This window comes from Microcaecilia unicolor, chromosome 3 (genome assembly GCF_901765095.1).
Source record: "Microcaecilia unicolor chromosome 3, aMicUni1.1, whole genome shotgun sequence".
Taxonomy (NCBI): Eukaryota; Metazoa; Chordata; class Amphibia; order Gymnophiona; family Siphonopidae; genus Microcaecilia; species Microcaecilia unicolor.
The window spans coordinates 190,634,405-190,659,758 of record NC_044033.1 but is presented as its reverse complement, the minus strand read 5'-3'; the positions used below and the strand labels follow the sequence as shown (position 1 = coordinate 190,659,758).

General features: G+C 48.5%; 1 protein-coding gene across 1 annotated transcript in view; it reads right to left on the bottom strand.

The window, feature by feature from the left end:
• CCNT1 (cyclin T1) overlaps positions 1–25,354 on the bottom strand; it is a 36,710-nt gene that overhangs the window by 8,489 nt on the left and 2,867 nt on the right. The window contains 3 exon segments of the mRNA XM_030196840.1: positions 236–298; positions 1,194–1,254; positions 2,497–2,625. Coding sequence (XP_030052700.1) covers positions 236–298; positions 1,194–1,254; positions 2,497–2,625 — 253 coding nt within the window.

The following is a 25,354-nucleotide window of genomic DNA, read 5'->3' as shown; positions in this document are numbered from 1 at the left end:
CATTACATGGGACTTCTTACCCCTGTATAAATAATTTCAGATAAGCCATAACTGGATTGGCCACTGTTGGAAACAGGATGCTGGGCTTGATGGACCTTTGGTCTATCTCAGTATGGCAATACTTATGTACTTATTTAGAAAAGTTTAGAGAGCTCCTGCACTCACACCTGCCTTGTAAGGGGCTCCGTCTCTGGTACTACCTGCATGTACATGTAGTGTGTAAGGAATTGCTTACCTCGCACTAGCTGAGTACACTTCACCACATGTGTATGGGGATGATCAATTGTTATCTCAAACCCTGAAAGCAGAACAGCAGATAAAAGGAAGAGATTAATCCACAGCAATGCCAATCTTGCACAAATACATCATACAAACACTTTTTATAACCTTGTACTGGCATGTCATCACCATCTCCTCTTAATCCCTAGCTGGTTCCTCTTTCCCTTTATTCCTCTCTATCCTAACTAGGTCCTTTCTTGGCTTATCCCATCATCCTTTACAAGTTTTCATCCTAATAAGCAGGTTCCCTCTTTTCAACTGTGAGCATATCCCCCCTCCTTTGTCCAGAATCTACAAATTGCATGGATTCTCTCCTCCTCATCCCACATAGTTCTCCTCTTTTCCCAGATCCCTCTTGATGCCTTCCTCGTCTCAATCAGGATTAATCCAAACACCCCATACAACATGGAGACAAGTAAGCATACTCAGGCCTGAAGTTTAAGTTGTGCAAACAAAACCCTACTCTCCCATGCTATTCCACAGGTTCAGTCCTTTATCTTATCTGCACTCTACCTTGAACCTAATTATTATTTTGATAAAGAGAAATAAGTTTCATGCTAAGTTAAATTACATTGCACATAGAAAAAAAAACACAGTTATTTTGAGAGTGAGGCTTACGATATCCAACCAGAAATCAAACCTGTAAAAAGAAAATGAACAAAATACACACACACATACAAACTGTGCAATTTCCATTATTTCTACACACCAAGAGAGAAATATCAGTATGATTATTATTAAATTCCTCTGGATTTGTGGCATTCTCCTAAGCATTCCTTTCCAGACCTCAGGTCTTGCAGGCCAGCTGTGCACCTTGGCCTCGAACTGTGGAGAAGATGTGTGTTAGATTCGCTGGTCTGTGGGCCCTTCAGAGCTCCACTTCAAATGGCAGCCCGGACGCTTTGAAAACTTACCCAGGGTCTGCAGTATAATGCTCTCTAGAATGACCAGGTCTTGGGCTTGTTGCAGGTAAGCCTGGGGTTGAGAGGACAGGCAGGTTACTCACTAGGAGGTACTTGCTATACAGCCTGCACATGCCTAATGAAAGGGGGAACCTATATCCTAAAACCAGCTCATCCAAAATTTGCTCCTACACCCAGAATAAAACATTCCCTTCCAAATGGAAGAATCACATGCAGTTTAAGGCTCCACTATTTAATCCTCCATCAGTACTTCAAATTGTAACTAATTTTTCAATGGCTGGGTAAGTTACCTCATCCTGAAATCTACCCCACATCTGGATCATGGATAAAGCTTCCCCCTTTCAACAGGATCTGAGAGTCACACGGCAGTTAATCGTGGGGAAAGAAGATTTTGATGAGGAGGCAACATCACCATTAGCATTGAATTGACCTGTACACAACAATTCCTGCTGGCCAAAGAACATGTATAATCCTAGCAGGTGCTGCACACATCACTACTCAAAATGCAAATAAGCCCCAGCCCAACTGAGAAACACACCACCAGGTCCAAAGCAAAATGTGACTCTGGAAAGTTGCAACCTAATAACGTTATTTCTGATCTTCCTGTCAAATGTGACTTTACGGTATTCACCAGGCAAAACATTCTCAACAAAAACCTAGAGCCAACATTAATATTCCTAGCCCAGTTATCCTCAGGTAGAGCTCATCAGCCAGCTTTTATCATGCCACTCCTGGGAAATGTTCGTTAATGTTTAGTAAAATAATCCCTTACTTACTGCACAGCTGAATGGGATGACCCATTTAATCAAGTACATTGAAAACAGGCAGGAACAAAATTCCCCATGTTTCAGGCTGAAGCATTCCTTTACCCGAGACCATATAAATTATTTTCCAAAGTTAAAAACATACAGTAGCTACCAGAACACAGTCTAGGCCTGGAGTACCTTTCCATCAGAAACATGGAATATCATTTTTCTGCACTGCTTTAACCTCTCTTTGTGCAGCTGCTGGCTGTATAACCAAAGTAACTTCATGTAATAAGATGAACAGGTTGGACCTGAAATTATACAGCAGGAACCCCAATGAGTCACATGTTTAGAAAAGAACATCTGCATGAGATCAGAAACTGTGGTAAGACAGCCACTGGAACTTTTTAAGCCCTTTTACTGTTGGCAAGACTGAAAGGTACATTTCCAGGAACTGTGGCTGATAAAGACCATTGCTGAAGAATGAGGGCTGACCACTGGCTCTGGACTCCATTCTGATGCTCAAATGGGTTCACCTGGTAACCTACCTCGCGCCTCGTGTCAGGAGGAGGATCCTGAGGTTTCAAGCATGCATGAGCTACCTTAATTACATGCTCCAGTTTACGAGGCTGCTCCTCCACCTTTGCTGCCAGAAATATTGCTGCTGGTGCTACAGACTGAAAAAGAGGAGAGAGAAGGAGAAATCAAACCTTATCTTTAACAATAGACATCTACTTTCCTTCCTCATAGTAACATGGATTTGGATTTTAGATGTATTACTCATCTCTCTAAACCCCAGCTCAAGGCAAGTTACTTTCACGCACAATAAGCATTATTTCCCAAAGGGGTTTACCACTTAAGTCAGGGCTCAACAGTTTTTCTTTCAATCTATATTCCTTGGGGATTCTGTGCAAAAGTTTTGAAAATTCTGCACAGAATATTTTAAAATTCTACAGAATTTTGCATAGTCTATTTGCAATTTTTTCTTGTATAGAATTCCCCCATCATAAAGCCTAACTCCTTCCCCAAAGCTGAAATCCCCATCACATTTTCCTTCCACAGGCTCCATTCTCTCCAGCACTCTCTCTCCTCACCCTCCCAGCCTTCCTTACCCCCCTCTTTCTCTATCACTCTAACTTCCAGCAAACCCCTAATTCTCTGTCGCCAAAGCCTCCTTCTTTTTCCCTGGCACATACTCCCACTTTGCCTTATTTTCCCTGCCCACTGGCTCTGACCTCCTCTTCTTCCATCTCAGGCACATACACCACTTCACCTTCTTTCTCTCCCCCACCCCGATGGCACACCCTTAAGCTGGCTTCCCACACTCATATGGCATATCTTGATTGCGGTGCCCCCCACAGCACACCAGCAAGCTTGCTATACCCTCACTGCCCCATGGCACACCCCAAAGCTTGCTCTGCCCCCATGCCCCACACACTTGTGATGCCCTCCACCAACATGGTGTACTCCTAAAGATGTTCTCCTCCACCACTGCTCCATAATCCACCTCCCCTTCCCTGTGGCACCTACCCCACCACTTATGCTCAGCCTGGTTTGTCTCCTTGCTTGCCCCAACTGCACAGCAAGAGGACGTGTGACAGTGCAACTGCTTTTTTTTAAAATTTTTATTATGAATAAACGAAACATCCCTTTATCTCATGGCATACTGTAGCTCTTCAGTACATGGCCATAATATAAGGCCCGTTTCTGAGAGCAATGAAACGGGCGCTAGCAAGGTTTTCATCGAAGTGTGTATGTTTGAGAGTGAGTGTGTGAGAGACAGAGTGAATGTGCGAGTGTGTGTGTGTGAGAGAGTGATACTGTCTGTGTGAGAGTGTGTGTTCGAGAAAGAGAGTGTGCCGCAGGGGTCCCCCCTCCGTGTGTTGGCGTCCTTCCCGCTCCCCCCGTTTCCTTTTCCCATTTCCTTCTCGTCCCCCTCCCAGCCTCAGGGTCGTGGCCTCCCCCCCCCCCCCCCCAGGATCGTGGGCCCTCCGTCTGGCGGTGTTTTTCTGCATCGTAGTGTGTATGTTTGAGAGAGTGTGTGTGTGAGAGAGAGAGAGAGAGAGAGTGAATGTGCGAGTGTGTGTGTGACAGAGTGAGAGTGTGTGTGTGTGCAGTGTGTGTGTGTACGAGAATGAGAGTGTGTTTGTGAGAGGGAATCCCAGCTTCAGGGTGTTGGCCCCCCTCCCTTGGCCTTTCAGGATGGTGGTCCCTCCGTTGCCCGGCGTTTTTCCCCCTCCCCCATCTTCCCTCCCCCCTTCCCGCCCTCCCCCTTCCCCCCTCGCAGCTTCAGGTTTGAGTGCCCCCCCTTCCTGCGCCTTTCAGGGTCGTGGCCCTCCCTCCGACTGTGACGTTGAAGCTGGCTCCCTTCCTGGTACGGTCAGGCAGGCAGGCTGGCTCCCTGCGTCTGTCCGACATTCAGGCTGCCTGCCTTCGTCGCTCCCTCCATGTCTCCGAGTTTGTGCGGGGCGATGGGAATCCTGCGGAGTTGGAAAATGGCCGCCGAGGGGCAAGGGGAGATCACGTGTTGCCGATGCCTGCGTCCCCGCCTCCCTCCCTCCGATGTTGTGCGGGCGATGTTAGTCCTCCGGAGGTGGGAAATGGCTGCCGAGGGTCAGGGGGAGATGGCGTTTGGCCGAGTGTCATTGCACCGCCCTCGACGTAATGACGCGAGGGCGGGCCAGACACTCCTGGCCAAACCGGATATCTCTGGCTCCTCAAGTTTCCGGCTTGAGGCTTCATGGAACGTTGGAGGTGCCTTTTATTATATAGAGATATGCCCCATACATACATCCCCTCCAACCTCCTACCCCCCCCCCCCCCCAAAAAAAAAAAAAAATATCCACAGGAGCATGGACTGCTATATAGTAACAGCCTTGACTAAAACGTATTAGGCTTGTGGGGCACAATCCAACCACTCAGTATAAGCTGTCCATATTTTCTGAAAATTGAGAAGTCTATACAATGCCGTACACACGGACATCAGGTATACATGATTAAGCTTTGCCACCATTTTGGGTCTCTCAGATATCTCCTTTTGCTTCCATGCTGCAGCCAAGACCAGATAGCTCGCCATAACAATATGATATACCAGTCTTTGCTTTCGAACCAGCGTGTCCAGCAGGGCTATATTCAGCTAACAAGCCACACTTTTGTCTACTTGTTCACCAAGAATCTCTCTTATCAGTCCCATAATTGGGTCCCAAAAAACTGTTGCTTTGGGACAAGACCACCAGATATGTAGAAATGTACCTGTCTCACCACAGTCTCGCCAGCACAAATCACAATGCTCATAAAAAGTTTTAAGTCTAACTGGTGTGTAATGCCATTGATAGAATATGGGTACAAGATGCTCATTCATACTTCTGGCAATTGAGACCTGCAAGAAATTTTTAAAGATCTTCTCCCACTCCTCAGACTCATAATGCAACTGCTCTTTTGAGTCACAGGGCTGCACAGAAGCCCACATTGTTCAACCAGTCCGGCCCAGGATGGCAAAGGAATGGAGATAAGCTGCTGGTGCATGGCTGAATTCTGTGTAAGTTCTCTACTGCACAACTGTGCAGATACCCCCCCCCCCCCCTTCCCCAAGGAGTAAATCTAGGAGTCATCTTAAAAATGTAGCAGCCAGTTGTTGAGACCTCTACTGTTTTCTGATTATTTCCATGGGGAAAGAAACCTTAGTAAATTGTCAATCCTACAGAATATCACATTGTGCTTTAGGAGTCTGATTTAGTTTACTTTCATTTCCCACTGCATAGCACTGGCAGAAACCTGCAGGGCTGCTATCAGTAGCATACAAGCCCTTTACTAACAGCTGTGCCAGAGGTGATTCACAATTTTGGTTCAGTCATCAGATGTCGCACAGGATCTTTACCGGTTCCCCCCCCCCCCCCCAATCTCTCTCATCACCCCCACCACCCTACCCTTCCTCAGCTGCCTCTCTCATTCCCTGTCCCATTTTCCTTTTTTTTTAATCCCTCCCACCCTGTCCGCTCTGTTTCCTCCTCCTTCTCAATCCCCTTGTTACAAGTCCATTCCTCTCTCCCTTTCTATGCTCCTCAGTAGTCTGCTTCTCTTAACCCAGGAATCCCAACCTTCCTAGTCTCTCCACATACCCGCCTCCCCAGCAGGCAAACTCATGGAGAAATAGGGCCTACTTCACACAAAAGACAGATACAAGAGGGATTTTTGTTGTTTTTCATTTTTTTCCTCAATTTTTTTTTTATATTTTCCCCATTTCATGCTTCTAATTTTTCCTCCTAAGCTTTCCTTTTACTGTTCCTTTCCACTCTCTTTTCTTCCATTCCTTTTTCATTCCCTTTTTCTTTTTTTTTAATTTGTAAATATTTATTGATTTTGTATATTAACAAACATATTGCTTATCAAACAATCAATCACTGACACAATCCAAAATAGTCCCCTCCCCACCCAAGCAAGTTATACATTGAGTTTTTTATGTCATGTGAGTTAAATTCCGATATTGAGTCCATAACTCTGAGGATTCATTATAACGTCCCAATCTCTTGTCCGTAAGTTTCTCCATTTCACCGATCAAAGATAGCTTCAAGAGCCAGTCCTCTTCCGAGGGTGCCTCTAATTGCTTCCAATGCCTTGCTATGACAGTTTTTGCTGCTGCTAAACACATTCTTTTAAACCGGCTCTGCCATTTAGCTCCTCGTCTATTACCCAATCCAAGCAGACACCATTGAGGTTTGCACGGGAATGGCTTCCCCGTGTGGGCTGCTATCTTTGCAGCAACATTTCCCCAGAAGACCTGTATTGTTGCACAGGACCACCAAATATGTAGATAGGTCCCCTCCTCGTCTCCACATCTCCAACACCATTGTGAAGTCCCTGGAAACATAACATGCAATCTGTGTGGGGTATAATACCATCGTGACAAGATTTGAAAAGCATTTTCCTTTATCAGCACACAGGTTGAAGCTTTAGTAACTTCAACTAGAATCGCTGTAAATTCCCTTTGCAAGTCCCGTTCCCACTGAAGCATATAAGGACATTTCTCAAAGGTCCTACCCCTTAAAAATCTATACAATATAGAGATAGTACCTTTCATTTTCCCCAAGGAGCCCCATAAGTTCTCCAGTCCCTCATACTCCTCCGGATCCGCCTTCAACCACCCTTGTGTTTGTATATAATGTTTAACTTGTATGTAGAAGAATTGTTCAGTGCCTAAAATCCCATTTTGCTCTTTAAGCTCTGCAAAGGGAACCATTTGTCCATCATCCAGTAGATCTCTAAAGCAGATTATCCCCTTCTCTACCCATCTCCTCGCCACCGGATGATCCATTCCTATCTGAAACCCTGGTTCCCCCCCAATGTGTGCATAACATGAAGTAAGCCTGGACCGCCACAATTTACTTCTAACCACTGCCCACAATATTAAGAGGTGTTGCACGAATGGGTTGGAAGTCAATGTTGTGTATGTCCTACGTGGAAAGGAGGCCCAGAGTATTGATTTTAAACAATGGTTCGGCACCATAGATTGATCAAGTTGGGCCACCACTGAAAGCCTGTCTTGGCTCCATGCGGAGATAAACTTTAATTGAGCAGCCCAGTAATACCATTTGAGGTTTTCATTCCCTTTTTCTCTTCTGACTGCTCCCCCCCCTTCTCTGTCCCAATGCCCCCTTGCTGCATTGTTGTCCAAACAGGTATTCCTTGGGAAGTGACATGATCCAGCTGATGGCAGCCTAGCTGACAAGCTCCTCCAAGACCTGAGAAATAAGCTACCTTGCAACTCCACAATTGGGCAACCGAGTCAGAATTGTGCGGAGACGATAACTTTGGATGGTTGCAAGCAGTGTGTCTAGTCGTAAGATGCAGGCAGACCTGAAATCCTTTGCTTTTCCTGCGCAGAACGTAGCAGACCGTAGGGCCACTAAGATGGCGCTGGCTCCTTCCTTGCCGCGTGGTGAGCTTTTGACCACAGTGCGAGAGGGGGATCAGCTGGGGACAAGGCAAGCAGCATTGGATCAGCCTACCCTGAAAGCGCTGATGATGGAGTCAAAGGAGACTATGGAGAGCCTTAAACAAGATCCTTTAGCAGCCATTGCGAGTCTCCATAAAAAAATAGACGTAGGTCAGCATTTGAATACATTTGACGAGCGAGTAATCCAGCATGATTAGGACCTGTCTGCCTTGGGTAAGCGTGCCGATGCACTGGATAATAAGTATAAGGAACTCTGGACTTGCATAGAATAAAGCGAGGCAAAATAATCTTCGTGCAAGGGGAGTCCATGAACAGGACCCAGCTGCCTTTATGTTGCAAGTCTGCCATCAATTCCTCAGGGCTGCATCCCCGATGGTAGAATTGCCTATTGTTGAATTTGAAAGCATCCACAGAGCGCTGGCGCCTAAGCCGGTGGGCAGACCCCGGGATATCATCGTATGTTTTTTGCGGTTTCCTATTAAAGAACAGATTCTCCAGGCGGTGAGGAAAGTGGGGCATATCACGTGGTTTGGTGCCAAAGTGCAACTTTTTGCAGATATTTCAGCCATTACCTTACGCAGGCGGAGGGACATTCGTCCTACCACGAGATGCCTATTGGAAAACAATATTAAATATTGCTGGCTATACTCCTTCAGCCTAGCCTTTGGTTCACTTAATAAACAAGTCATAGTTGCCCAACCCTATGAAGCAATAGCGCTCCTCAAGGACGCTAAACTATGGGGAGACGACATGGCGCAATCCACCACAGAGGGAGGAGTGATTCATCCTTCAGATAATATATGAGAGGCAACCAGAACCACCAATGACATTGCAGTCCTTCTAATGCAACATAGTCAGCCTGAATATCTCAGTTTCTCACTGCTGAGACTACATCTCTGTGAGGTTCTACGTATTGTGGAAGTCCTGCCTGAAAGTGTCCTGAGGAACTGTTGGCCACATGAAAGTTGGGCTTTTGGGGGTGGGGGTGGGGTTCTCTTCATGACACGCTAGACTTGGTCTATTAACTGTGGGACATATGACATGTCGAGGTGGAAATGAGGGAGGGGGGGTCAGGGGATGGTGTCTTTTCTCTCTTAGGCCTACCATAGGAGGCCTGCTGATAATGGGGTTGGTGGAGGAAGGGGAGAAGGTAGGGGAGGGTTGGGGTAGAGTGATGTGAGTAGGGGGGTCAGTATGGTGAAATGTGTGACTGGAGGTGTTGTGATGAATGTCAGGGTAGGGTTTGAGGCTGGATTTCTGAGGCTGTGGAAATTTATGGATTAGTAGATAGGTTATAGATTTTGAAATGTTGAAGTGTTTGTCCTTTAATGTTAGGGGCCTCAATGCTCCAAGCAAGAGACATCTCTTCTTTAAAGAGGCGGAGAGACTGCAGATAGACATAGGTTTTATTCAGGAAACACATTCATTACCAAAGCATGAGCCTCTCCTTTGCAATAAACAATACTCTAGGATATTGTTTGCCTCTAATAGATTGAAATCCAAAACTAATGGGGTATGCATACTATTTGCTAATTCCTTCTACCCTACAATACATGAGGTAGTTAGATATAAGGAGGGGAGGTATTTGCTACTTAAAGTGGAGATTGATCGGCAGCTTTATACCCTGCTAAATATACACGCTCCCAATGTGGAGAAAGGCCACTTTTTTGGATTAATAGCCAAAATTCTCCTTGAAAAAGCTGAGGGTCAGTTATTAGTTGGGAGGGGGGGGGGATTTTTAATATGACCATTAATGTGACATGGGATAAGACTGCTAAGGTGGTGGGTTATGGACAGGCAGAGAGGAAGCAGCTACACACTCTGTTGTCACACTGGGATCTGGAGGATGTCTGGAGATTTTATCACCCTAATGATAAAAACTATACATTCCATTCGAGGGCTCATGATTCCTACTCTCGCATTGTTATGTGGCTGACAGGCAAGGAGCTGGTAGCGCGTGTGCAGACTGTCTCTACTGGGGCAATGACCTGGTCAGATCATGCACCGGTCCTTCTGATATTTGCCGAAACGAGGGTCGTCGGGTAGTTGGATATGGTGGCTCCCGGAGGCATTGCTGTGGGATCCCATGCTATACAGCAGGTGGAAAAAGTTTTAAAAGAATACTTTGAATTCGACAATCTAGAGGAGGTCTCTCCGGAGACTTTTTGGGAATGCCTGAAAGTAGTCTTGTGAAGAAAATTAATTGCTTTAGAAGCCAAATGCCATAGAGAACGGGTTCAGAGGCGCTCAGAGACATTACACCAGCTATATTCCCTAGAACAAGAACATAAACGAGGGGGAGATGGGGCATTATTATTACCCTGGATTGATAAGCTTAGAACAGAGATCAGGGAGCTTGATTTAGCTGCTATTAACGAGAAATTACTTGCCTTGTGACAGGAATATTTTGAAGGGGCTAATAGAGCTGGCAGACTGTTGGCCCGTAAGTTGAGGATGAGAACACAACGTAACATGATTCTTAAGATCTGAGACAGGTCAGGTGGTGAGCATCACTACTTAGAGATGATCAAAGACGTTTTTGTGCAGTTTTATCGCCAGTTGTATCAACCAGAGCTGGAGGCCACCCCTGAGGAGCTAGAGCAGTTCTTTGCACGTTTGGAGCTCCGGCGGAGGTGGATCAGCTCTCAAAACCCATAACAGAGGATGAGGTGGACTGGGCGATTACAGACGCACCCCAGGGTAAGGCCCTGGGATTAGATGGCTTCACCTCAAAATTTTATAAACTATTTAAGAGTCACCTAGTTGGCTCGCTAGTCCGATGTCACGTTTTCAAAACTGGAAACTCGGTTTGTGAGCCCTTGGGCCACTGCCGAGAAGCGGCAGCGGCAGGCAAAACCACCCCACACCAGAAGCAAGGCAGAACAGACGTACCGGCAAATCCAGGCAAGGTCTCTAGGCAGTCAGCCAGCAGGTCCAGGCAAGGGTTCAAAAGGCAGGCGGCAAGCAATGCAAAGTCCAGGTTCAGGCAAAGGTTCAAAAGGTAGGAAACCAGCAAAACAGAATCAGGTCCAGACAAAGTCTCTCAGGCAGAAGAGCACCAGCACCCACATACCAGGGCCTAAGACGCAATGCAAAGGCAAGCAGATATGTTTCAAGATGGCTAATAAGCCTGAAAGCAGTTGAGACTCAGTTGCTGCAACCACCAGGCAGCTACGGGTGTGGTGCAGGCTCAAACAACACAAGCAAACCTGGCAGCCTGGAAGATCCGGACTGGACTGAGCTAACATCTGGAACGGGTGATGGTCCATAGCAGCCACCCATTCTGGCCACCAGAGGGCGAGGAAAGCACAGACGTAACATCCGATTGTTGAATTATTTTATGGAGGGGTCAGTGCTCCCACGTTCTTGGCGATTGGCTGGGGTGTCTAATTCCTAAACCTTGAAAGGACCCCTCTGAGTGTGATACCCTGCTAGGGGTAGACTATAAAATCTAGCCAGTAGATTGCAGCGCTATACGCCCAGTTTGGTACAGGATGATCAATCAGGATTTATCCAAGGCCGCCAGACTCTAGACAACATAAGGTGGTTTTGCCATATAATCTGGCAGGCCCACAAGAGACCCACCCCTGCAGTGATGCTCAGTATAAATGCGGAGAAGGCCATTGATAGGGTTTCCTGGTCGTATCTCTTCCGGGTTTTTGAAGGAGTGGGCATTGCTGGGCGGGTTTTAGCTTGGGTCCGGACTTTGTACATGCAGCCCACTCTCGAGTTTGCGGATCAACATGGACTATATGGATAGTTTTGAGATGGTCCGAGGCACTAGGTAGGGTTGTGTGATCTCGCCAGTTTTGTTTGCCTTGGCAATGGAACCCTTCGCTCTTTTGGTCCATAGGTCAGACCAGATTGGAGGTATCCGATGTGGGCGAATACAGAATAAGATTCTTTTGTTCGCAGATAAGTACGTAAGTATTGCCATACTGCGTGTCATGGAACCCGGGATGGTGAGCTCTTGGGCTGCAGCAGACAAGTCCTCTGGGGAGACGCAGAGCAGAGGCGAACCAGGCACTGAATACAAACAGGATACAAGACATGGCAAATACAAGCAACACCAGAAAAGGGAGACAAGACCACTCAGGTGGGCCTCACGGCCAATCCGGAACCCACTCGTACAGAGTCCAAGTGTACGGCCCTCAAGGCCGAACTGGAACAGAATCAAACTAGAGGAAGGGAAAAGAAACAGAACGGAATCTCTTGAACAAGTAGTACTCAAGCAGTGCACACACACTGCACTAAACAGAGCTACAAACAAGAGGTCAAAAAGACCCTACACGCAGGCACAAAGAAACTGAAGGGGAAAAGACAACCCCACTTAGACTCACATGGTAGAAACCACAAGTAAAAGATAAAAAAAACACACAGGAAGGCAGCACAGGACTGGGCTTAGAACCCTAGCTATAAATGAATAGTCCTAACCAAGTCAAACAGACATCACAGAGAGGTAGCACAGGGCTGGGCTAGTAGTCCCAGCTAAACAGAAGAACCACCCACTCAAGCACAAACAAAACCAAACAGAGAGGACACTCAGGGCTGTGATAGATCCACAGCTATAAACGAATAATCCTAACCAAGTCAAACAGAAATCACACAGAAAGGTAGCTCAAGGCTCAGCTAGTAGTCCCAGCTAAACGGAAGAGCTGTCCACTAGTGCCACACAGAGAGGCAGCTCAAGGCTGAGCTAGTAGTCACAACAAACAGAAGAACCACCCACTCAAACAGAATCAAACAGACAGGATGCACAGGACTGTGCTAGAAGACACAGCTAAACGGATGAACAACCCAATCGTGCCACACAGAAACCGCTCAAGGCTGCGCTAGTAGTCACAGCTCAACGAAAAAGCAATCCACTCAAACACAACCAGAAACCTCACAAAAAGAACAAACAGAAAGCACACAGGAAACTCAAGACATGGCCACACAGAGGAACACTCATTCTCCATGGACAAGCAGGATGAGTCAGCCACACACTGGTGATGTCATCCGACGAGCCGGAAACGGATTTGCTCTCCCAGAGCTCAAAGGAACCTTTTGAGGAGGTCCCTCTGAGCATGTGCAGTGTGCATTATATATGTCCCTGCTTGGGCGTGTTGCCTCAGTTTATCTTATCCGCCCTGCAAACTGTCGGATTTTCTTGCTCTCTCTCTACATCCTGCACAAAAGAAACCAGCTTTTAAAAAATGCACGGGCTGCAATAAGAAAATGAGCACAGCAGATGCACACTAGGTATGTGTCCGTTGCTTGGGCACAGACCACCTCATGGCTGCCTGCCCCCTGTGTCTCCAGCACAGACTCCATGCTCTCACAGACTTCCTGGTTGAGCAAACAAAGCAGCTTCCACAAAAACAAAGGAAAAAAAGTAAAAGGGCTCTGGTTCTCCCCACAGACCAGGAGCACCCTTCCACAAACACAAAGGAAGAAAGGTAAAAGGGCTCTGGTTCTCCCCACAGATCAGGAGCACCCTTCCACAAAAACAAAGGAAGAAAGGTAAAAGGGCTCTGGTTCTCTCCACAGATCAGGAGCACCCTTCCACCTCGCTAGACGCTGCCATGCTTCCCACTCCTAACGGGGCTGCTATGCCGCCCTCCCCAACTCCCACAGGGATGGAGCCCAGCACATCTGCAGCTCAGAAAAGACAAACACCACCTTCCTCCTTGCTCACTGACGCTGCCCTGCAGACTACAGCAAGATCGCTGCCCTTCCAGCACATCAGCCTGCCTCCGATGTCTGAACCAGCCCCAGCTGCTTCCAGCACCAGAGCTCCTTACCTCTGTCTGGGCTGCCATTCCTCCTCCCCCCCCCCCCCCCCATGTGGGACACAGCTCAAAACAGCCTCCTGCTCAGGCTGCAAAGCACAAATAGCACAGCTTCAGACTCCCAGTCTCTGCCTTCTCTCCCTGCACAGGCTGTGACTCAAGATGCCGCCCCCTTAAAGGGCCAGCACACCAAAAACAGAGACACCACCAGTCACAGCACATCAGGGGTATAGGCAAGCAGTGTTGGGCACATGGAGCACAGGAAACGCCGGAGATCATCTTCCTCCTCTTCATCCAATGCCTCCTACTCACCCCGCAGACAGAGGCCCCCACTGCTGACACTCACCAAACAGCTGCTGGGGTTCTTCAGCAAGCTGCTTACTCAGCTCTCCGTCTCTGCCACAACATCCCACCAATGCAGAGGTACGGAGGCAGCTGCTACAGGGACCCCATGACCCTCCACAGCTGCACCACTACAACCATCCACCCCGGATGATTACCCCCATCAGTCCATCATTGAGGAATCCGCTCTCAAAAAGGCAAGGAGTTCCAGGACCCATGCCAATAACCCTCCAGGAAAAGAATTAAAAACACTGGACACAATTTAAAAAAAAAAAAAAAAAAAGGTAAATGCCAAGATCGATGCACACCTTTTCCAGCTAGTCCTATACAGCGACTCCCTCCGGAAGAGAACCAAGGATCTCCTGTCCTCCCTACCTTTGGACTTCAAAACTCTCATCTCCCCGGCCCTCCGCGAGATGGAAGAATGTGCAAAACACATGATCAGAGCCACCTTTGATGCCTTCGAGACCTCAGCATGCACAGCCAGTGCTGCAAGACGAATGGCATGGCTCAGCGCCTCTGCACTACACGAGGATACACACGAACACCTTGCGGATTTCCCTGCTCCGGGGAGAACCTATTCGGGGACAAGGTCAAAGAAACAAACTCTCTCCACGGATGGCCTGCTATGCCCTTCAGCAGTGCGAAGACAACAAGCCAGGCAATACCACTACTGCAGGCACCAGCACAGCGCTAAATGTTACAATGGGCCCTCAAAAGGGCAGTGGCAACGACAAAAACCCCAGCCATATGGCCCTTCCTATCAACAGAGGCAACGTCCAAGAAAACGGAAACATCAAAAACAAAAAACCCTGCCTCAAACTCCAAGGCGGCACCCAGTTTTTGACGCTGCACCAGCAGCAAACCCTCCAGTGGGGGGCCGCCTCTCTCTCTTTCTTCTTCGAAACCTGGGAAAGCATTACAACCGACAAATGGGTCCTCAGCATTATACAGCACAGATACAGGATTCGCTTCCAGGATTCGCTTCCATGCGATACCTCCAAACCAACCCCCACCCAGAGATATAACTCCGAAACACCTTAGCCTCCTCATTCACAGGGAACTCCAGACCCTCCTACATTCGGGAGCTATACAGCCTGTCCCTCAGACAGAACTCAACCAAGGGTTCTACTCCCGCTACTTTCTCATGCCCAAGAAGTCTAGAGGATTCAGACCCATCCTAGACCTCCGACATCTCAACACGTACGTCATAAAAGAGAAGTTCAGGATGCATTCGATAGGCACCATCCTCCCCCTGATCCAGAAAAACGATTGGTTAGCTGCACTAGACCTCCACGATGCATACAACCACATCCCAATCCACAAGGCACACAGGAAACTCCTATGCCCTACCATTCGGACTCTCCTCAGCACCAAGAGTTTTCATAAAATGTGTCTCATTGCCGGCAGCATACCTGCACAAAGAAGGGGTGTGTATCTTCCCCTACCTCGACGACTGGATACTTGTCGGACCATCACCCCTAGAAACCAAGAAGGAAATCACATCCACAGTAGCCCTACTCCAGTCACTGAGCTTCCTGATCAACGACACAAAGTCACACCTGCACCCCACTCAAACACTGGATTTCGTTGGGGCCCCAATCCGCACCAAATGCTGCATGGCCTTCTCGCCCCTTCCCAGGGGACAAGCTACACTATGCCTGATACAACACATCATATCAGCAAGACGAGTTCCAGCATGGACCCTCCTGCAACTCCTAGGACATTTCGCCGCATCCATCCATGTTTTACTTTTTGCTAAGTTACAAATGCGGCCACTCCAGTGGTACCTCCGGAAGAGATGGAACCAGCACACACAACCTCTCTTCAAAATAAATAAATAAATCACCATCACCCACGCCGCCCGCAGGTCTCTCACATGGTGGCAGGACCACCAAGTCTTTTACAGAGGGAGACCTCTCCAGTAACTGCAACACCAGTTCACATTCACCACGGATGCCTCCAAGCTGGGATGGGGAGCCCATCTCCTCCACCTACAAACACAGGACCCATGGTCTCCCTTCCGAATCACGCTACCACATCGACTTCCTCCAGCTCCGGCCCATCGGAAAGGCACTCCGAGCATTCGCTCCATGGATCTCCAACAAGAACCTCATGGTCTGGACGGGCAACCAGGTGACCATGTTCTACATAAACAAGCAAGGGGGCACAGGCTCCCTTCCCCTGTACAAGGAGGCGTACCGGATTTGGACATTCGCCCTCTCCAGACACGGCCTCCTACAAGCGTCATACCTACCGGGACTCCACAGCACGCTGGCGGACAGCCTCAGCCTGAAGCTGGACCCTCACGAATGGACTCTCCATCCGCAGGTCACAAAACAGCTTTTTCTCAACTGGGGATCACCACTAATAGACCTCTTCGCCAGCGAAGACAATACAAAGTGCAGACTTCTTTGTTCAAAACGACCTTCACCGCTCAGACTCTGCCACAACGCCTTCACGAGCCACTGGGGACAGCACCTGCTTATCCTCCAACCCCATTTTCCTGCAACGCCGCGTAGCAGCACAGCCAGTGCGCTGACTGGATCTCATCACACAACACCAAGGGGCCACACTGCACCCCAACCTCAACAAGCTGCCGCTAGAGCATGGAGGTTGAAAGGCTAACATTAGCTCCTCTTCATATTTCCCCGGAAGTCAGGGACGTCCTGCGAGTGACCAGACGACCCTCCATCAGGAAATCCTACACCCTCAAGTGGAAGAGATTCCAAGCATGGTGCAACAAGGCTCACATAGATCCCTTCTCACGCCACCTCCCAGCTGTCCTGCAATACTTGCTCTGCCTTTCACAGACGGGCCTCCGTACAACACCCATCAGTCCATGTCAGCGCCATTTTAGTTTTCCATGACATAGTAGACAGTGGGCCGCTGGCCTCTCACCACTACTACTACTAAAACTTAACATTTCGATTCTAGAAATTGTGTCTACAACTTTGAGCGCTAAGAGTAAAGTTGGAGAGGGAGGCGTTACCTAAGATTCGGCAGAAGTGTGAGCGCGTTCGGCGAAACCACTCCTTGCTGCTCGAGGATGAAGTGATTCCTTCATTTCAAAATGCCGCATACAAAACGAAAAGGAGCCGTGAGGCTTCCACCGCCGCCCGCTTCTTCTTCTCCACTTCGGGGTAGCATGGTCCGCTTCCTGACGCGCCCGTCACAGAGAGGAGACTGGGTCGCCTGCAGCAGGGGCAACCGGTGGAGCGGAGCCCCTGATGGGCTTAGAAACATCCTTATCCCCGCCTCCCGATTCTAAATGCCCTCCGTGTCCGGCTATAGATGTGGTGAGGGGAGCAGGCATCCAAGAGTCCAATAAGGGGAACAAGGAGCCAGAAGACGAAGGACCCATGCCACAGGAAAGTAGCCAGGAGAAAGAGGTCCTTGGATTTAAAGGACACATAACTCCGGAGGTTAATCTAGAGAAGATCTGGCTAAAGCTGAGTAAAATGGATTCTACGCTTCAAAATGCTTCAGAAAAGGTAAATACTTTGTCTTTGAAAATTGAGGACATGGCAAAAAATTTAGAAACGGTTAAAGAAGACCTGACGATTCAAGTAAAAGACTTAAAAAAAGATATGGATCAATTGCAAGACTTTAAAATGACGGTGATAAAAGATAATTTGGCAATACATAGAAAAATTGAACAGATTGAGAATTTCAATAAAAGACTAAACCTCCGTGTTTTGAACTTCCCCAAAATTCCTGATAAGACGCCTATTGAGTTATTTAAAAAATACCTGCAAGAAAATTTGAAAATGCCTCAAGAACTTATTCCTCATATAAATAAAATTTATTATCTTCCGACAAGTTCAGGTGGAAAAGAAGGAAAGAAAGAAGGTTTGGATGGTATAGACTTTAACAATTTGTCTGAAATTCTAGAACAATCTATTGAAATAGTTCCGCAAAGAGCCACCCTTTTGGTTTCGTTGGTATTCGAACAAGACCTCAATGCAATATTAAAGTTATATTTTAAATTTTCAAAGGTTCCTTTTTATGGAACAAAAATATGGATATTTCCAGATGTTACTAAAGTAACCCAAGAACGTAGAAAATTATTTCTAGCATTGAAACAGGATGTTCTCAAATTGGGTGGTTCATTTTTGTTAGTGTACCCTTGCAAATGCCTGGTCAGGTATAGTGGGATAAAGTATGTATTTTATGACTCAGAACAGCTAAAATCCTTTCTGGATATGAAACAGCTTAATGTAGAATTAGTTAAATGATATGTGACGAATTACACACTTAAACCGCATTTTTTATATTAGTGCTAATATACCTGTACAAAACTCCACTAAACTGTAATTCTCCCCTCAATTTGAGGTCTAAGGAAGCATGTATAACTTTTCCTTTGATTATTTTCTTTAACGTTTGTATTATGCTGTTTTTCTGTAACAAGTGATATGCTTGTAAGAAATTTGGAAATTCATGAATAAGAAAGATTTTCGTCGATTCGTTTTAAATTTACTACATTGTAGTTTCATCGCATGCCCCCTAGTCCTAATATTTTTGGAAAGCGTAAACAGACGCTTCACATCTACCCGTTCAACTCCACTCATTATTTTATAGACCTCTATCAAATCGCCCCTCAGCCGCCTTTTCTCCAAGCTGAACAGCCCTAGCCACTTTAGCCTTTCCTCATGTTCTGTTTACGCTTTTGAATCCTATGGAATCCATACCAACAGTGGAGGATGTGTTGGACAAATTTGGGCATGTGTCCGGATTTAAGATCAATAAATCTAAATTGGAGGTGCCAAACCTTATGGTCGTTGAACCAGAGTTAGAACAACTGCAAAGGCATTTTGCTAACAGATGGGCGGCCAATTCAATTAGATATCTGGGGGTCAATTTGACACCTACTCTGGAGGGACTGTTCCCTTCCAACTATCCTTGGTTGCTACGGAAACTTTTACAGGATTTAGATAGACGGCATGGTTTGCGTATTTCTTGGCTGGGCAGAGTACATGCCATCAAGATGGTATTGCTTCCCAAACTCATATCTATTTGTATCCCTACTGGTTCTGGTACCTTATCAGTTTTTCAGAAAGTTGCATAGACAAATGTTCCAGTTCATTTGGTGGGGGAAACCACCAAGGGTGCAGAGACAGATGCTTTTTCAGCACTGGGAGGGGGTGGGGGTGCCCAATTTTAGAGCATATTATCAAGCTGCCCAACTTATGATCGGCATAAAAGTCGGGTCAGAGTGGAGCAGTCCTATTTGGAAGGAATCCCATTGTAGGTGTTCCCTGGCTCTTGGCACAGCTTTTTAGCAAACTTATATGCACTACTAACCCTATAGTTACCTAGACCCTCAAACTCTGGCATACGACACGCAATCGGTTCCTCGCGGGTCAAGCTTATTTTTCAGCTACCCCCATACACTTTGCAGAGAGATTTACCCTGGGCCAGGAGAACCATACCTATACACTCTGGGAAGGTCAAGGTTTATGTACACTGGGGCAAGTCTGGGAAGGAAGAAGAGGTACAGGTAGATTTTTCAAAATTAAAGGAGGAATATGGGTTGGGTGGGAGGGACAATTCCCATATTGGCAATTGATTGATTTCATTCAGCATTGTGCCAGGGGGAGTTTCAGCTCACAATCACACCACTTGAACAGGCAATGCATGGGAGTAGTAGGAGGAGTTGTATGGGAAAATTAGGTTTTTACCTCGGTAATTTTCTTTCCTTTAGTCATAGCAGATGAAGCCATTACGTATGGGTTGTGTCCATCAACCAGCAGGGGGACATAGAGAGCACTCAACTTTTCACAGTGCCTCATGGCCAGCCAGCTCCACTGCCTCTTCAGTATTTGAAGCTTCCAAAGCAGTATGGCAAACCGCAATGGGAATAACATGAACTTTCCTCACAGCGAACGATGGCCCCTTAACAAGGGCATGAACTCAAAAGGAGGGAATGAACACATCCTCCTGGAGGGAATAAACTCGTCCTCCTTACTGTATAACTGGAGGGGATACATGCAACCTCCTGGAGGGAATAAACTCATCCTCCAAAACATAAACTGGAGGGAATGGACTCATCCTCCTATAAGTGAACATGAATCCTGAAGACTGTTTTCCAACTTTCTCCCAAGGAAGGAACTTCAGGAAACAAGAACAGAACCTGAAACAGATTCACAGCATACAGACAATCATACAGGGAGGGCTCATGGCTTCATCTGCTATGACTAAAGGAAAGAAAATTACCAAGGTAAGAACCTAATTTTCCCTTCCTTGTCATCAAGCAGATGAAGCCATTACATATGGGATGTAACAAAGGAATCCCTATATAGGGTGGGAACAGGTCACACCATGCGCTAGCACTTGTGCTCCAAAACGTGTATCCCTCCTAGCAGCCACATCCAGCCTGTAATGTCGAGCAAAAGAGAGCTTAGAAGCCCATATTGCTGCACTGCATATCTCTTGACGAGAGAGTGCTCCAGTTTCAGCCCAAGAGAAAGAAATCGCTCTGGTAGAATGCGCCTTAAAGGCTACAGGCGGAGACCGGCCGGCAAGCAGATAAGCTGAAAAGATAGTTTCTTTCAGCCAGCGGGCAATAGCGGCTTTAGACGCTGGAGACCCTCTGCGAGGACCTGATAGCAAAACAAACAGATGATCATAGATCCTGAAAGAGATAGTAACTCGCAGATACTGCAGCAGAGTCCTGCGCACATCCAACAGGTGCAACTGCCCAAAAGATTCTGGAAACTCCTCCTTATCAAAGGAGGGCAAGAAAATAGGCTAGTTTAGGTGAAACGCTGAAACCACCTTAGGCATGAAGGAAGGCACGGTCCGAACCGTGACCCCGGACTCTGAGAATTGCAGAAATGGGTCTCTACAGGACAGCGCCTGGAGCTCTGACACCCGTCTCACCGAAGTAATGGCCACAAGAAAAACGGCCTTTAGTGTCAAATCTTTCTCCGATGCTCGCCGAAGCGGCTCAAAAGGAGAAGCCTGCTGGGCCTTCAAAACTAGCCCCAGGTTCCAAGCTGGACAGGGTGCTTGCACGGAAGGCCGGAGCCAAAGCACCCCACTAAGAAACCGTGCCACATCTGGATAAGCAGCTAAAGACACGCCTTCAACCTTACCACGAAGGGAGGCCAACGCTGCCACTTGCACCCGCAGGGAATTATAGGCCAAGCCTATTTGTACACCATCCTGCAAAAAGTCCAGAATCGGCGAGACAGGAGCCCGCATGGGTGTGATCGCTTTTGAAGCACACCAAGACTCAAACTGGCGCCAAATCCTGACATAAGCCACAGAAGTGGAACGCTTGCGGGCCTGCAGGAGAGTGGAAATGATTGTGTTTGAACAGCCTTTCTCCCTCAATTGCGCCCTCTCAATCGCCATGCCATAAGACCAAAGCGGCAGGCGTCCTCCATGGCTACCGGGCCCTGTGACAACAGGTTCGGTAGCAGAGGTAAAGGAAGGGTAGCCTCCACTAGCATATGTCGGAGATCCGCATACCAAGGCCTCCTGGGCCAATCCGGGGCGATGAGGACCACTTCTCCTGGGTGCAGCTGAATCCGCAGGAGCACGCGCCCTATCAAGGGCCACGGAGAGAACACATATAGTAGGCCCGGAGGCCAGGAATGAGTCAAGGCATCCAACCCTGCCGAGCGAGGATCTCTCCGTCTGCTGAAGAAGCACGGGACGTTGGCATTTGAACTTGTCGCCATAAGAGCCATCACGGGCTTGCCCCATTTGGCACATATCTGCAAGAATACTTTGTCTGTTATGACCCGGTAGTGGTGAGCCCCTGAGCCCCAACTGAGCACGGCAGAGATAGAGTGACACCGCACTTGGTCAGGCAGCCAGACAAACCCTAGCTTCACCTGGGAAGCGACCACCGTTCACCGGGAGTTGAGCCCCCAGCTGCAGACGGCCACCAGGACTCAGGAACCGGCGGGGTTGCACAGCCGCTGACCAGGATAGCAGGAAACAGACACTGTCCAGAACCAGTACTCCAACAGGCAAAGAAATAGCCAGATCAGTCCAGAGTCAAGGCAGGCAGCAAACAAGCGAAATCCCAGATAACTAGCCAAGGTCTGGTCACAGGAAAAACAGGAACAGAAGGAAGTCGGTGAACAGCACTCCGACAGCAACTCCTCAGAACAAATGAGGCCGAAGCAATGAAGGCCTGGAGGCAGTGCTTTAAATAGTGAGGAAATCTGAGCAAACCACACTCAGGTGAAGCCAACATGGCTGCCCCCATAGGAGATCTTCCCAAGACCAAATATGGAGTTCCTTCCTGATCTCGTTTATACAAGATGGCCGCCCCTCCTGAGCTAGCCAAGATGGCCGCTGCCTGTGCTCTAAGCCAGATGACAGCTGCCAGACTTGGGAAACTGAAACCGACCCATCCTGGAGAAACATCAAAAAGCGGCTAGCTCTGCCGGACTGCACCTCGCCGGCGAATCAGACGCACAGGCCTGGAATCAGGTGAGGAATGTAACAGTCTGCTAGTTCCCATTCTGCTGGATCGATCTGATGCCTGCTTAGATAATCGGCTTGCACGTTGCTCTGACCTGCAACGTGAGCTGCCGACAGAAACTGAAGATGTGGCTCGGCCCAGTGGCAAATCTGTTCAGCTTGCACGGCCAGTGCTCTGCACTGAGTGCCGCCTTGTCGATTTATGTAGGCCACTCTGACAGCCAATCCTTCCAGGGTCACTTGAAAGGCCAGAAGCGCCTGAAACACCGCTTTCAACTCCAGGCGGTTGATGGACCACTCCGACTCCTCGGGCGCCCATAGACCCTGGGCATGCTTCCCCTTGCAATGTGCGCCCCAGCCCTTCAGGCTGGCATCTGTCACTACTAGACACCAATCAGGGAGCGCCAGCGGCTTTACTCGCCGCAGCATGCTGTCTGAGAGCCACCACTCCATGCTGAGTCGGGCCGCAGGGAGCCAAGAAAGTCTACATTGATAATCCTGAGAAACTGGAGACCATCTTTGAAGTAGGGAATACTGTAGAGGTAGGTCTCAGGTGCGCTCTTGCCCAGGGCACCACTTCCAATGTGGCTGTCATCGATCCCAGCAGCTGGACAATGTCCCAAGCTCACGGGCAGGGCATCCTCAGGAGCAGACGGACCTGATTCTGAAGCTTGCACCGCCTTAGCTCGGGTAGGTATACACAGCCCGAGTCTGTGTCGAACCTGGCCCCCAAATATTCTACAGATTGCGAGAGTGTCAGGTGACTTTTGGCCATATTGACGACCCAGCCTAGAGATTGAAGTACTGAGACCACTCTGGCTGTAGCTTGATAGCTCTCTGTTACAGAGTCTGCTCTGATGAGCCAGTCGTCTAGGTATGTGTGAACCCTGATACCTTCTCGCCTGAGCAAAGCAGCTACTACCACCATTACCTTCGAAAAGGTTCGGGGAGCTGTGGCGAGACCAAAAGGCAAGGCCCGGAACTGGAAATGTTTTCCCAACACCGCAAACCTCAGAAACATCTGGTGCGGGGGCCAAATTGGTATGTCCAAGTAAGCTTCTTTCAGGTCCAGAGACGTGAGAAACTCTCCTGGCTGTACCGCAGTAATGACAGAGCGCAGGGTTTCCATGTGGAAATGCCGCACTCTCAGGGACTTGTTTAATTCTTTTAAGTCCAGAATAGGGCGAAAAGACCCACCTTTTCGCGGCACCACAAAGTAGATGGAGTATTGGCTGTAGCCGTGTTCGGCGGGAGGTACCGGGGACACGGCCCCTAACTGAATCAGACCTTGCAAAGTCTCCTCTACCGCCACCCGTTTGGCGGCAGAACCGCATCGGGACTCCACAAACATGTCTCTTACTGGGGCGTTGAATTCTATTCTGTAGCCATCTCTGATCAGGTCCAAAACCCATTGATCTGAGGAAATATTGGCCCACTCCTCGGCAAAGAGGGAAAGACGTCCTCCCATGACAGGAAGCAAGGAGGGGGCCGGCGCACCATCATTGAGAGGGTCACCCCTGAACTCCAGGCCTAGAGCCGGTGGCTGCGGAATGCTTGTCCGAGCGAAAGGAGTTCCTCTGCTGAAAAACGGGCACGAGAAGTGAACCCAGCAGAACGCCCCGGACGGTACCTTCTAGCTTCACGGAAGTGAGGTCTATAAGAGGAGTGGACCGCCTGGCCCTTGGAAGAAGGCCTATCTTCGGGCAAGCGCTGGGGTTTAGGATCTCCCAGGCCTTTTCCAACTCCTCACCAAATAGAAGGCCTTGAAAGGGCAACTTCACTAACCTTTTGGTTAGAGGCCATGTCCGCTGCCCAATGTCGTAGCCAAATAAGACGGCGAGCCGCCACTGCTACTGCCATTTGTTTAGCCGAAGCTCTGACAATATCATAAAGGGCATCAGCCAAAAAGGACAAGGACGACTCCAGCCGCGGAGCCACATCCGAGAAGGGCTCCGCTCCATCTCCGGGCTGTTCCACTGCCTGTTGCAACCACGCCAGGCAGGCTCTAGCAGCATAACAACTGCATACAGACGCCCGAACAGTAAGACCTGCAATTTCAAAGGACCGTTTAAGTGCTGCTTCCAGCCTACGGTCTTGTATATTCTTCAGGGCAACTCCTCCTTCCACAGGGAGGGTAGTTCTCTTTGTCACCACAGTGACTAGGGCATCTACTTTAGGCATTGCAAAGCGAGCCAAATCCTCCTCACGCAGAGGGTATAATTGCCCCATAGCCCTGGAAACTTTCAAAGGTCCCTCGGGGTCAGCCCACTGAGCGGAAATAAGCTCTTGGATGGAGTCATACTAAGGAAAGGCTCGAGCAGGCTTTTTGGTACTAGCCATCCTAGGATTCACAGAGGAGGCCGTGCCACTGTCAGGCTCTTCAACAGAAAGGACCTGTAGGGCATCTGAAATAAGCGCTGGCAGCTCATCACGGTGGAAAATCCTCACCGCGGAGGGATCATCCAGATCCTGTGGTAATTCTGCACCTGACTCTGGCTCCTCAGACCACAAAGGCCTGCCAGAACTCTCCGAATCCTCACAGCACGACCACGGGAGGGAAAAAGGAGGTGCACCACAATCTGAAGGGGAATTAGCCCTTCTACACTTTTCTTTATGCCAATTATCAGGGAAAATAGCCTCAGTGGGCAGTCCCAGGCCAGAATCCACCGGGGGGGACAATAGAAGGGGCCTCAGACGACCCTTGAGGGAGAGCTCTTTTCAGCATGTATGCTTTATGCAATAACAACACAAAATCAGGGGAGAAAAACTCGCCCTGGGCACCCAGATCCCGTCCGGGGCTAGCCGCTCCCTGAACAGCCTCAATTCGAGGTGTCCCCCCCCCCCCCCCCCCCGAGCTCAGGGCTCTCCGTCTCTACGGAGGCCGTGCCATGCAGAGAA